At 43.5% G+C, this 13088-nt stretch overlaps 1 protein-coding gene across 1 annotated transcript in view; it reads left to right on the top strand.

The window, feature by feature from the left end:
- The window catches only part of KIF20B (kinesin family member 20B), an 870233-nt gene that overhangs the window by 65934 nt on the left and 791211 nt on the right, over positions 1 to 13088 (top strand). Inside the window, exon 4 of the mRNA XM_086921981.1 lies at positions 9705 to 9824. Coding sequence (XP_086778107.1) covers positions 9705 to 9824 — 120 coding nt within the window. The remainder of the gene's footprint in view (positions 1 to 9704; positions 9825 to 13088) is intronic.

Here is a 13088-nt window from a genome sequence, read left to right as displayed (position 1 = left end):
AATTAACCAGGTTTAATAGATGTCTATACCAAAACATGGCTTGCGTGCTTTCTGCATTCACAGAGGAGGGGACATCGTCTTAGGGAGGGTCAAGTAGCCAGGGCCACTGAATGAATATAAACCATGATGGCAGAAAAAAGGGTGAATGGTCAAACAGAGAGGATTCACGTCCATAGGCCATTGGCTGTAAATGCAAGGAGATGAGGAAAGCAGAAACGGATTGATGCTTACAGGCTAGCAGGTACAAGCTGACGGGACAGGTGTGCGAAGGTCCATTTTAAGGCACCACGGAGTCGGGCAAGTGAAGGAGAAAGCAAGACAAAGAGATACGAGATAGGAACCCATGGTGTCAGGTCCAGACCTGAGAACAGATTGAGTAGGGGGGCGGTTGGTGGGGGCTGCTACAGTTTACAGGCAACGTGTTGAACAGAGTACAGACTCACTGTGAAGATGAAAGGACATGTATGAGGATCCATGCTTTCCAGCACCAGCCAATCGGGTCGTGTTTGCATCACACGCATGGTGGGCGGGGGGGGGGGGGTCATGCTTGGGCTGCCAGATCTGGGGCAAAAGCACATTCATTGGAAGAGATCATGCGGACATGCACAAGTAACCAAGCGAGTTAGAACAGTCATTGTGTGTGTGTGAGTGGATATGCTTTAGAAGCACTGACCTCTGTATCCTGTACAAAGGCACAATTGCTCTGAGTGGCGGCGCTTAGTAGTACCATACTGTCAGATTCACTCTGAAGCACGGCCACTGGGAGTGGTCATGCTGGTATGTAAATGCTGGATAGGTAAAGTGCAAAGAAACATACACTGGAGAAATCGGGCATTTACTACTGGCTGCTCACATATAGCGTGAATGGGCTGAAAATGTGAGGGGGTCTCCGCTTAACACATCAGGCTGACCGATCCCGTCTGGGGGCGCCTTCATTGGAAGGTGACACTTGCAAGCTGGTGATACAATGTGACGAGCAAAAAGCAATCAAACGGACTGTTCGTGCAACAGACAAGCCCGGTGCGAATGGTCAGTCATGGGTAGAGGTCATGATTACAAAACAGTTTATCAGGTCCAGTGTGATGTCAAGGAATGAAGATACAGGCACCAGGCTGTAAAATCTTGAAAAGTGGAAGGACCTCTTAAGGGCAACTATCGCACGCTGTACTAGGCCGCCCGACTCCTAGTTCATAGACACGAGAGGGAATCAAAAGATATGGGGCAATCACCCTGGCCGGCGTGCACGAGTAGAACAGTTCAACCTCTGTAAAGGATCCCTGGAAACATTTCCATTAGGGAGGAGGCCAGGAGGCATTACTTGGCATGTGGACACACGAAAAGCAATCATGTCTGCCCTCAGCAAGCCAGAGATGAACGAGCACACTCGGGGAGGTATCTGGGCTAACCCGCCACATAGGAGGAGGAATGCGCTGAAGAAGCTAATCACAAAGAGATGGGTGGCAAGTGGCAACCCCCCCTAATCCGATTGGTGACGGATGGAAGTACCTGTGTTTCTTGCGCTCGGTGTTAGAGCCTGATGGCTGCCTGTGAAGGATTCAGTGTCCCGTGCTCCTACAGCAGCCCTCCGTAGCAAGGTCTTGACAAGCCGTGAGCGAAACCGAAACCTTCCGTGGGGCGGGATTTCAGTCTTCGGAAGCGCGCCCACGGAGTGCCACGGAGAGAAGCAGTGCTGGTGACTCGGTGCTCCCATGCCCGATGGAAGAGCCCCACGCTGGCGGCTGAAGTCCGGAGTGGCGGTAAGTGGGCCTTACTTGTGGGGGGGAGCGGGGGTGCGCGTGTGTGTGTGTGCGCGTGTGTACGTGCTCGTGTGTGTGTGCTCGTGTGTGTGGCGGAGGGGTCTCTGTATGTGTGTGCGCGTGTGTGCAGGTGCGCTCGTGTGTGTGTGTGTCTGTTTGTGCGCATGCAAGGGGAGGTGTGGCTGTGTGGTACAGCTTTCCAGGAGAGGAGACAGGAGCTGGCCACAGTGAGCGCGTTCATGTGCGCGTGGCCCACTCAATTGCGAGTGCGCAGCCAGCTTCTGTCTCCTCTCCTGGAAAGAAGACTCGCTGACAATAGGTCTCTGGCGAGACCGCGCTTCACGCGGCTAACGCCTACGAGACCTAATGATACTCTGATTTCTTTATATGTCTTTGCCTGCATTTGACAGATCTATGTGAGGATTGTTTCGTTATGTTCCAGTATTGAATGAGTGAAAACTTGTCTCCAGTTTAAAATGTTCCAAGAGTTTCGGTAAAATATGAAGTGGCTGTCTCCAGTCGCCGTATGAATTGGCAAAATATGCTATGCGCTACAGATGTTACATTTTTTCTTTTTATGGTAACAGATGAAATTGCTCATCCAGGGCTTGATTGAATGTATTGATTACAAAGTGAATTTATTCCAAGGTAAAAGATGTTACTGTTGGGATTTCACGCATTATGTATATAATATATGCGGTAATGTTAAATGTATTGACCTTCAAAGATGGTGGAACTTCGGCGCCCAGATTGTGGGGGTTTGCCGCGTTAGTCCGTCCACTGTATTACCTTTGCAGTAGCGCGAAATATGCTTTAAACAATGGCAACTCCGGTGTTTCGTGCTAAAATGTCGAAGAAGGCGATTAGCCGAAACGCGTCTGTTATGCGTCTAGAGTTCCGAAAAGTAAATAGATTGTTGGAACTCCCCCTGTGAGTGCTGTCTTATGTGGAGTAGGGTAAGATTACCCATTGGCAGTTTGGAGCTATGATTTACAAGCTGGAGCACCCCCGCTATGACAGGCACCGTTCATGTGTACGGAAGGCTGGTGTGAGTGAGCGATGAAAAAAATATAAATATATTTTTCTCTATTCACTGATATAAGCTGATGCACTGAGGTGTATTGCTTCTACATGTTACTTAGATACACGTTTTTGGATTTTGGTAGAAACTTTATCACATTTTTATGTTTGTTACAAGATGTCTTTAAAAATGAATGTGTTCATACACTTAAGTGGTGCAGCGCACCTTATTTGCTACTTTTCTTTTACTGCAGTTAGTGTGTAAATAAAGGTTTACCTGTTTAACAGCTTCCTGATTATTAGTGGTCGCTCCAATAAACAGTAGCCCGGTGCTGCCCTTTACCTGGGTCCGCATGTAAAGATCAGGCGGGCCCCAAGCTGCCCTTGGGCCGAACTTTAACCCCTTAAGTGCTGCTGACAGCCAACGGTCGTCAGCAGCGCTACCTCCCCAGTGCTGCGCACGACCATTGGACGTCCATTCAGCACTGGTTCCAATGGACAGCGCAGCACTGGGGAGGGATGTTTACACGCAGCAAAGGTGTTAAATATCACTGCTGGTGAGAATAACTTAGTTGCTTTGCTAATTCTAAAAAGCTCCAGTGTCCTACTATTTGGTAGATTGCCACTTCGTTTTGATAGCCTGTATGTGAATAATTCATTAAAATGATCAAAGAGATTGTATATGGGTAGTTTGTTCATAAAGTTGGGCGAACCTATGTTAACAGAAAAATAAGTGAGATCTATATGTGTTCATAACTCCTCAAATATGAACTTTAAAGGAACTGTTTATAACATGAAAAACCTACTATTGGACTGTTTTTCTAGTAGGCCATTACACTTTGACAGTTGCTGCTAGGCTGTTTTAAATTTCTATCCACCTAACATTCTTATTTGCTGATCTTCCTTAAATCAAATTGGTCAACAAATGTGTGCTTCTTAATGTTCCTCCAAACTTGCAGATAAGGTGTTGCCTTTCATTTTAAATCATTTTATTATGGTTTTTGTAAAGCAAGGTTAACCACCTTCTGGACACCTCCAAGCACTTTGAGGTGTGGCTGTATATTGCAATTTGCAGGCAGGAGTATAGTGCTTTGCAGTATTGGTGATGTAGAAACTGTATTTCATCTAGCAAGGGTGTGGTGTACCGATAACTTTCTGTATTTATGTATATCCCAAATATGAAAGTGTAATAATAAAATATTCCTGAAAGCCATTGTTGAAAGCGGCTTAAAGGTGTCTGACCGTGGTTTCGAGCTCCATCGGAGGAGACTTTAAGAGAATTGGACTATCCAAATGTCAGGAAGAATATGCAAGTCTTGAATAATTTTCTAAAATTAACAAAATAATTGGCCAATCAAGCTGTAGTGGTAGGGAGATTCACCAGGACTATCCATGAATATAAAAAGTTTGACTGGGTAGCCCAGAGATATAAACTGGCAGCCCTGATGCTTCTGATCACTAAGTAACTGTTGCGTAAGGTAGTGTAATGATAGATATTGGGGTCCCCTAGTACTAGACCACGTTTTAACTAACTGGGTTTATTAGCACATAACCATCAAAAGGTGGTGCACTTGTCAGCAAATTTATAAGAGCATCATGAGTCCTACAATATCACGTGAAGCACCAGACTTGTACAAGTCAAACCCTGAAATCGATCTAGGCTCACTGGGGGAGGGTGGGTTAGAGAATTAGGAGGGGGCAAGCAATGCATGTTACTTAGAAAAATTGGTTAATTTTTTATTTCAGTACATAACTCTTCGTAGTAACCGCATCTTTCATCCCTAAGTTGTCACTATCTCATTTTTGTATTGAACTGGTAAGAGCATGATCACTTCCTTTTCTCATGAATAAACTGTATTCTGTCATGAGATGCAGTCGGCCACCTTTCCCTCCCAGGCAAATACTGCAGTCTTCGAAGTCTGGCTAATATCTGCAATGTGTCTTTAGGCCTCCTGTCTAAGTACTAATCGGGAGTCTTCCCCCCCTCTCAACAGATTACCTTCTTATAGAGCCAAGGCATATTTCTCAGGTAGTTGTGTATGTCATTAGTATTAGCGGTCACTCACATTAAGCAGAGTGCCATATCCCCACCATGGGGAAATAGTGTTTCCAAGGTGGGGTGGGGCTGGGTTTAAATTTCTGCTCTTCAGGAAAGGACCCCAATGCATCTCTAAATAGCAGTTGCCTGGAACATTTTCTCTGTACTGCCGATAGTAAATCTTCTTGAGCCCTGCATTACTGCTCCTCTTGAAAGTTCTATCTTTATCAGCCTCCTCCACAGACTCATTCCCAATGCTCTGGCTGGCTCTCACAGCTGCCAATTGCATTACTCGGGCTACAACACATTATGTATATGGTCTGCCAAGCTTACCACTTCTAATGCCATCCGTCGCCTCCATTGGCTGCCTGTGGCCAAGCTTATAGAATTTAAGGCCCTCTGCGTAACGTTTAAAATCTTGAATTTTTCTTCTCCTGTTATCCTGGCCAATCTGCACTCCTCTTATACCCCCCCCCCGCCTACTCCGGTCATGGGACAGAATCTTGTGGCTGTCCCTAAGGTAAGGAGGCTCTGTGCTGGAGGGCGTTCCTTCCGGGTGTTGGCCTCAACATTGGAATGCGCTTATTTCTTCTATCCACAGTGTTAAGTCCTATTTTCCTTTTCGTAAAGCTGTCAAAACATTCTTCTTCCGCCCCTTTGCTGGGGCAGCCGTGCGCTCTATAAGCCATTATAACGTAACTTTTCCTATGAGTCTGTCTAGATCAGTCTGTACACATGTACATGGGAGAATAATTAGATTTATACAACGTGTCTTTACTTTGTCAAATATGCTATCTTTCATGAAGTTACTTGGTACCGCAATGATGTTGGACTAAAACAAAGCCTGTGGAACTCCCAAAAATGCCTCTGCATTTAATGTTTTCATATGGAATAGCGTATCTTGCCCATTCGCAGTTCTATCTTGATCTTCTATTTTACCACTACAGGGTGCTCTTTGAGCTGTTTCTGTTCTTTGCTGGACCATCATATTTTATAGTGAAACCTTCAAATCCTGCCATGAGTATGTTCGCCTGTGTTAACCCCCGAAAAACCATTTAGGTACTGTCTGAGCCTGTGTTTAACTGGGTCATGAGCTAAAGCAGGTTTAGTTGTTCCTTTCCCAGTCAGGACTTGGAAAATCAGAATAATGTTATTAGACCTGCAGGTGTACTGACTTAAATCATCTGCTCTAACAAATTGTAATGCTCTTGACTCATAAACTGGTTTCGAGTTACGTGATCAGGGCAAATATTTTAATTCACTTAGCTGCCATTTTCTATTTTATCACATTTCAGAGCACCTTAAAATATGTGAGTTCAGCATGTCTGCGGTACAAAACACTTGTTTGATTTAACAGCCTAACATGTTGCTACATATACAATCCAAATCTAGCCACATATAGGATACACGTGACCACTGACTTGCCTCTTAGTTCATTAACCGCATTGTCATCAGGGCGGGGGCAGGAATGTTTTTTTAAATCATGTTTAATTATCACTTTTAATAACTACATACCTGAAGCATGAATGGTAGCACGCTTATTTGCAATCAGCAGATATAACACTGAAATGGTTAATCATTTCCCACTGACGTGATTTTACAGCTAAAACGATACAGCGTACAACGTTTGTAAATGAAGTTTGTGAAAATAATTGTTATTGCACATCACCAGGTAAAGTGGTTGGATTTTGTTTTCCTCTTGTTTAAGTCTTTGTTTGCATTCCACTTTTTTCCCCCTCGTAATTCCGGATATATTTTGACATGCTATTCATTTACAAGCTGTAACACGTTGAGTGTTAGAAAAAAAAACCTGACCTCTTACAAACTTTTGTTTCCCAATGATTGTCCGGCAGCTCAGTTGACAAAAACCTCCGACTGTAATAAGAGAAAGAAAGTAAAAACCATTTTCAAGGATACAATGAGAAACAGTTAGTAAAAAAGACAAACTGACATTTAATCACTGTCCTTGAACAGACAGCAAATGTGTCCAGATGAAACATAGTTTTAAAGGCATCTATTGCTCATTCACTTTCTGAATGAAAAGAACATCTACTCTTTCCAGCCGAAGTGCACTCGCCAGATTGGAGTAGGTGTTAAAAATAGCACAACCTGATACAATATCTGACTCTCCACAGCGAGTGGGCGAGTAGATTTCTGAACTGTTTTTTAAAATGGTGTTAGCTGTTGTGTTATGAGCCACAGGGATGTTTGGTATCTCATTTCTTATGTTCCTTCTTTCTTGTGTTTCCTTTACCTTGGTTATATTCTGCAGCAGGGATGTGTGGCAAAGGTGCTTAAACTTGCCTGATGGGTTCCCAGGAACCATTCCCCATTGTCGTACTGTCAGCATATGGCATTATCACCTCTTGTTCTGTTGTAACCCTTCAGTTCCCAGATTCTCTGGGCTCTGGGCTCTCGGCTCACTGTACTTTGTACATTTTACTTGCTGTTTTTTTTGCTGTTGGTGAAAGTGCTGTTCTGGCTTGCTAATTTCTTCTAGTTCCTCCGTTTTTTATGCGTATTCAACACCTCTCCATGGTCCCATTTCAGGTAGGCCTGCATCTTGAAATATAATCCCTCGCCATATTGCAACCATGTCACCCCCATACGTTCAATGCCTCTTAAATTTAGAATTCATATAACCATAGATCAGAAGCACATTGTGGGAGCTTTTTAAGGATTATGCATGCTAGTACACAATGTATCCAACCAGTTTTCAATATTCTTCTTTGCTCACCCTCATTCTTTCTTTTTACTTCACTTAACAAATCAGACCTTCCAGCTGCTCTTACAAAAGCAAAAAGAAGTCAATTTTCTTTCACTGTGTCCCCTTTCACTGGCTTGGGTATCAGGCTTGTAACCCTGTACACTGCGGTGGATGGTTGCCCCGGTGAAGCCCTCATATATTGTGTTCCTTTAAAATGCTGTGTTAGCTGTGCCTGGGTCTGTTTGCCAATGTGCGAACTGGGGAATCCTGTTCTTCCTAAAATATTGTCGCTGGTGTGGGAAGTTGGTAAGCCACCCTGAGGCAGGCTGTCATGAGGTTTACTGCTGGTTGCCTGTCGGGACGCTCCATGGTGTTCCCCAGTTTTCCCTATGATTTGCTGCTGTCATGGGAGTTTGCCTCAAGCAATCATTGCAGCCCCAGCTGGTTGGTGCCATCCGCTATACCAAGCAAATGTTTAGTAACAAAGGGTGTAGTTTAGTCTGCGTTGTATAGAAACCCACGATTCAAAATTGCATTATTTTGAGAACATTAAAAACACAAGAGATTTATTTTTAATGTTATGTTGTATTGGTTTATTATTAGTTTTGTAATTATTGGTGATCTTCAAGCATTATTAAATTGGTATAATAATTAGAGAATTATGACCAGCTGACTAGTGTTTAGCCAATGCACCGCACAGGCCTGACTTTTTAAAGGAGAGAAACTAAGGTCCTGATAGAGAATCACTTTGACTGCCCTTGGGCCCTTCGCCAGGTTATGGGTCTGACCTCTTATGGTAGGTTTCTCATGGTGCGGTTCTGCAGAAGTCGCTAAATGCCTTGGTATCTTCTGCACAGGTAAAAGGTTAGCTACAAGGCTTGCTCCCTGCCAAAGTGACACAACCTTTGAGCTCGCTCTGCATATTATTCTGCTAAAAAGTCTTCATATAATGTATATAGTTATGTTTTGCTTTTTCCAGAATCCCATGAAAAGGTGTATTTCTGTTAGATTTGGAAATTAGATAAGGTCACCAAGGTAATTGGCCACAACTCTGATCAATTCTGACACTCCTCTGTTTGCCATGGAGTTACCTTGTAGTTTCTAGCCCCCAAGTGTGTGTGAAGAATCCAACTCCAGCATTTTATAACCCGTCTATTATACCCCAACTTTAATCCCATGGGCAGGCAAGAAGAGCGTTTGGCTCCCTTCATTCTTTGACCATCTGTGGCAGCACAAGAACTCACAAGAAATATGCATAAGGCCAATTCCATGCCCATTATGTGGGGAGAGCCAAATGACCGTTTCTGCCCATCGTATGACTGTGTATAAGGGGTTCAGTTTCCGGAGTCTGTTACAAGGGAAAAGTAGATTCTTTTTTTTTTGTGTTTTTTTAAAAATAATTTTGATTTATTTTATATATGCAGCACATCATACAGCTGTGATTACGACATAGTAAAGTGCAAATTTTGGTACATCCCCATTTGGTTTATTTTGCCTACTAGGTGGGGGAGCAAATCGCCATGTTCGACATTGCTGTCCAACCATGACAACAGTAATTCACTTCAGAGATTAACAGCTGATGATACTGTACAAAGCAATAACATAAAAAACCTAGCATAAAAAAATAAACTACTAAACTTAATACCACCTAAGGGAACAGTTGATTGTTGAATGAAACTGCTAGTTGCAGACTGCTTTGAGTCTGTTTCTAATAATTTGCTGGGACACTTGACCGCTCTGAATTAGTGGTTGTTGGGGAATTTACCTCCTGGCTAACACACTTGTTCTTACATTTTCAAAAAACCTTACGTGGCATAACGTTAATAACCCATCAGGAAACTCTACGTTTGATATAATTTACTGCAAACGCTTGGCTAAACGTGTGGGGACATTGCCACTGATTTCTGAGTTCAGGAGAAGACTAACATCCCTGACACGAAGAATCAACTTTTGGTTGGAAATTGAGCTCTATGCTCTTGGCCTTGCTACTTCGTTTGAGAGCGGAGCTGGAAACGGTGATTATGTTGAGTGTGGAGGATTAGGTGGTCATTTCAGTGGGAAAAGAAAGATTCCTCTTTAGAAACTGGTGAGCGCAGTAACACTTAATGTTGGGCATGTGATCATTGAATTGGAAGCACTTTACACCACACCAGTTACATTTTATTTTGCCTACTTCTTCCAGGATTGTGTGCAGATTGAAGACTCCACCTGTGTTCTGCTAAAAGCACCCAGTAACTCATTGGCTATCCGACTGAGCGACAAGGGTTATACGCAGATGGTCCAAAAGTTCACGTTTTCCCACGTAAGTAAAGTCCTTGCACTTTAAGCAGACTGCATGCAACTAATTATATTTATTTCAGTTGTCTTGGAAAAATCTTACTCCTGATTTGTTCCCAAATAATTCAGTCAAAGTGATCCTAGAACTTTATGACTATAGTTAATTCTGAATATAAAAATCTAAAATTTCACATTGTAATGAACTTGGTTTGACAAGCTTAATGTCTGTTCCTCCGCTCATCCCAGACGATTAGCTTTTAGCCCCTACAGTGTTTAAATTGTTGGACGGAAGTAGTTCCTGCTCAGAATTTCTGATGGATACTTCCTCACCTTTTGAAGATGCCAGGCACCAGGCTGGATCTGGAAATAAACCTTTCAATAGCTCCTGAATGCTGGCAGGTGGCACAATTGGTCTCCACCAATGCTAGAGCCTGTCTGTTGCTGACCGGACACGTGGCTGTGTATAAGTGCCACCCATGCACACTTGACGTAATCTCCTTTTTTCCCCATCCTCTACAACACCAGCCAGTTAGGGCAGAACTCCGATCAGTTTAAGTACTTTACAAAGAATTGTGTGGCGGTGTGTGTGAGCTTCCGCCACCAAAACTAAAGTTTGAATTGTCTCATGCATAGATGCACTCCACTGAATTTTCAAAAGACATTCCTTCTTGGAAATGCTTTTTCTTACTGATTTGCTCTTTGCCTGTCCATGCTGCAACTGCTTTCATTTTTTTTTTTTTGTAAAATGTCTGACCAGTGGGGGGGGGATCAGACTTCGCATTTTGTATTACTTTGTTCGATCCTCTCAGACAGTGGATTTTCAAAATCTAAGTTTGTTATGCTGTACCCTTATTAGATGCTGCTCCTCATGTACCCTCCGTTCTCGCACAGGTTTCTGAAGATCATGCTTAAATATTCTCCAGGGAGGTGTTGATATTACTTGGAGTGGTGGATCTACTTGTATCCCTTGAAGCAGGGGGATCTTAGGTGTTGGTCCTTTTACTTCCCAGTTACCCAGAAACGTGGGGCTTGCACCTGATTCTGGGTCTCAGAATCTTGTAATCCTTCCTCTGAAAAGAGAAGTTCAAAATGTTAATTGTGCAGGTTCTTCAGCCCTGGGATCATGATAATTGAATGGTGCCCCTGGATCAGTAGGACCCTGTGCGAGCAAGAATGATCACGCCCAAGATTAAGAAAAAATGTAAGCCAGTACCTACTGATCCCACTTACATTAAGGGTCAACTTCCATTAGACTCACTTGTTGTCTCCAATGCTCGTAAACGAGTAAGCTTTCAAAATACAGGTGATGCACCTCTTCTTAAGGAGTCCAAATTAATTGATGCCTCAGGCAAGAGAATAGCATTGCAAGCAGCCAATCACTGGTAAATTGCAAATTCGCAGGCTCTTTTAGCTCGTTACGATGGAGCTCACTATGATGAGCTAAAGAAATTAATACAGTTTTTACCAGATGAGCACAAAACTAGAGCCAAAGACTTAATTCAGGAGGGCAAATTAATCACTAACATTTCTATTAGGTGTGCCTTGGACGCAGCAGATACAGCAGCCCGTTCAGTCAACACTAGTGTATTATTAAGCAGACATGCTTGGCTCAGAATTTCAGGGTTCAAATCTGAAGTTCAAACCTCTGTCTTAAACCAACACTTTGACAAAGAGCACCTCTTCGGTCCTACAGTGGACTCTTCTTGAAGATGAAAAAAGATACTAAGGTCGCAAAATCCATGGGAGCTTTACAACTCCCTTCCTATAGGGGATCTTTTCGTCGCTCCTTTTACAGGGGAGGCTCCAAAACCACTACCTCAGAGAATCCCTTCTCTGGTTACAAGGGCAATAATCAGTCACCCTCTTCAAGAGATTACTTTAGAAGAGGCTTTAGAGGGAACAATAGCAAGGGAAGAGGTAGAGGCAACTCAACACGCGCTCCCCCCTGCAAACACCAAGCAGTGACTTCCCTCCTCTACCCCGATCATTCTACTCCTGTCGGGGGAAGTCTCTCCCAATTTCTACCCGTCTGGAATACAATCACCTCACAGGTAGACCTGTTCACCACACACAAACACAAAATGCCCTAGCTTCGTCTCCAGGTATCCACATCCATTGTCTAAAGGCAATGCACTATGGATGAACTGGTCAGGGATATTTGCCTATGCTTTTCGCCTCTCCCACTCATTCCACTAGTGGTTTGGAAGCTCAGACTGTCATCCCTGACACTAATCCTAGTTGCTCCCACATGTGCTCGTCAACCGTGGTTGGAGCTCTGCGTAGTCACTCACCAAAAACTACATCTTGCAACCAATCTCCTCACACAGAGCCGTGGAGAGAAGGCACACAGATCCCGGTCATCTCAACCTTGCGATCTGGAACCTGAAGTCATGGAGTTTGGCTACCTTAATCTTCCGCCAGACTGCATGGACATTATCAAAGAGGCTAGATGCCTTACAAGAGCTTTTTATGCAACAAAGTGGAAACTGTTTATTTATTGTAATAACAATCAAATCAACCTGCTTGATGCTTCAGTTCAAAACATCATTTGCTGTTTACTGCATTACAGCGTACACCTCACACATTCACAAGGCACTATTGTGTAGATGTGTTAGCAAGACCGCAAGCTGGTGTGGGCCAGCCAGTTCTCTGTACACTCTTTCAAACCTCTGCAACAGCTACAGGTTAGCCACCGCTTTGAGAGATTACTGCTTTTTAGTCTATGCAAAGCATGTTATCTACAGCTCACATTCCTCGAACAGGAAATGCTACTTACTCAGTATGCATCTAGAGCTGTAAATTCACATGCCCCACCCACCTCCCCTGGTACCTATACCTGTTCTGTGATATCTTACTTGGATACATACACAAGGACATCTCTATTCTACTACTCTTACTCTTACTAACTCCATGATCACCCTCTGCTGGAAAACACTCGAACAATGGAGTCTATGCCCATGTGCACTATTACCAATAGGAGTAGTCACCGGCCTTGTGACCCGAAAGACTTCTTTGAAGAAAAACAAAGTGCAAACATCCGGAGCCAACACTAGATGGAAGGCTATGTAAAGCATGTGAATCTACAGCTCTACATGCCAAGAACAGATGCATACTGGGTAAGAAGCATTTTCCTTAGTTTTACACAGTAACAAAATACAGATGCACAACCAATACCAGCAAAGAAGAATCATGTAGTCATGTGATAATGTGGTACAGTTCAAGAGATCAGTCCTTCCTCTGGATCCTCCCTTCCAAAAGCAACAATCCAGTATAACAGTCCTATTAAATC

The sequence above is a fragment of the Lissotriton vulgaris genome, chromosome 5 (assembly GCF_964263255.1).
Source record: "Lissotriton vulgaris chromosome 5, aLisVul1.2, whole genome shotgun sequence".
In the NCBI taxonomy this organism is placed as follows: domain Eukaryota; kingdom Metazoa; phylum Chordata; class Amphibia; order Caudata; family Salamandridae; genus Lissotriton; species Lissotriton vulgaris.
This window is presented reverse-complemented; position numbering and strand designations above follow the sequence as displayed.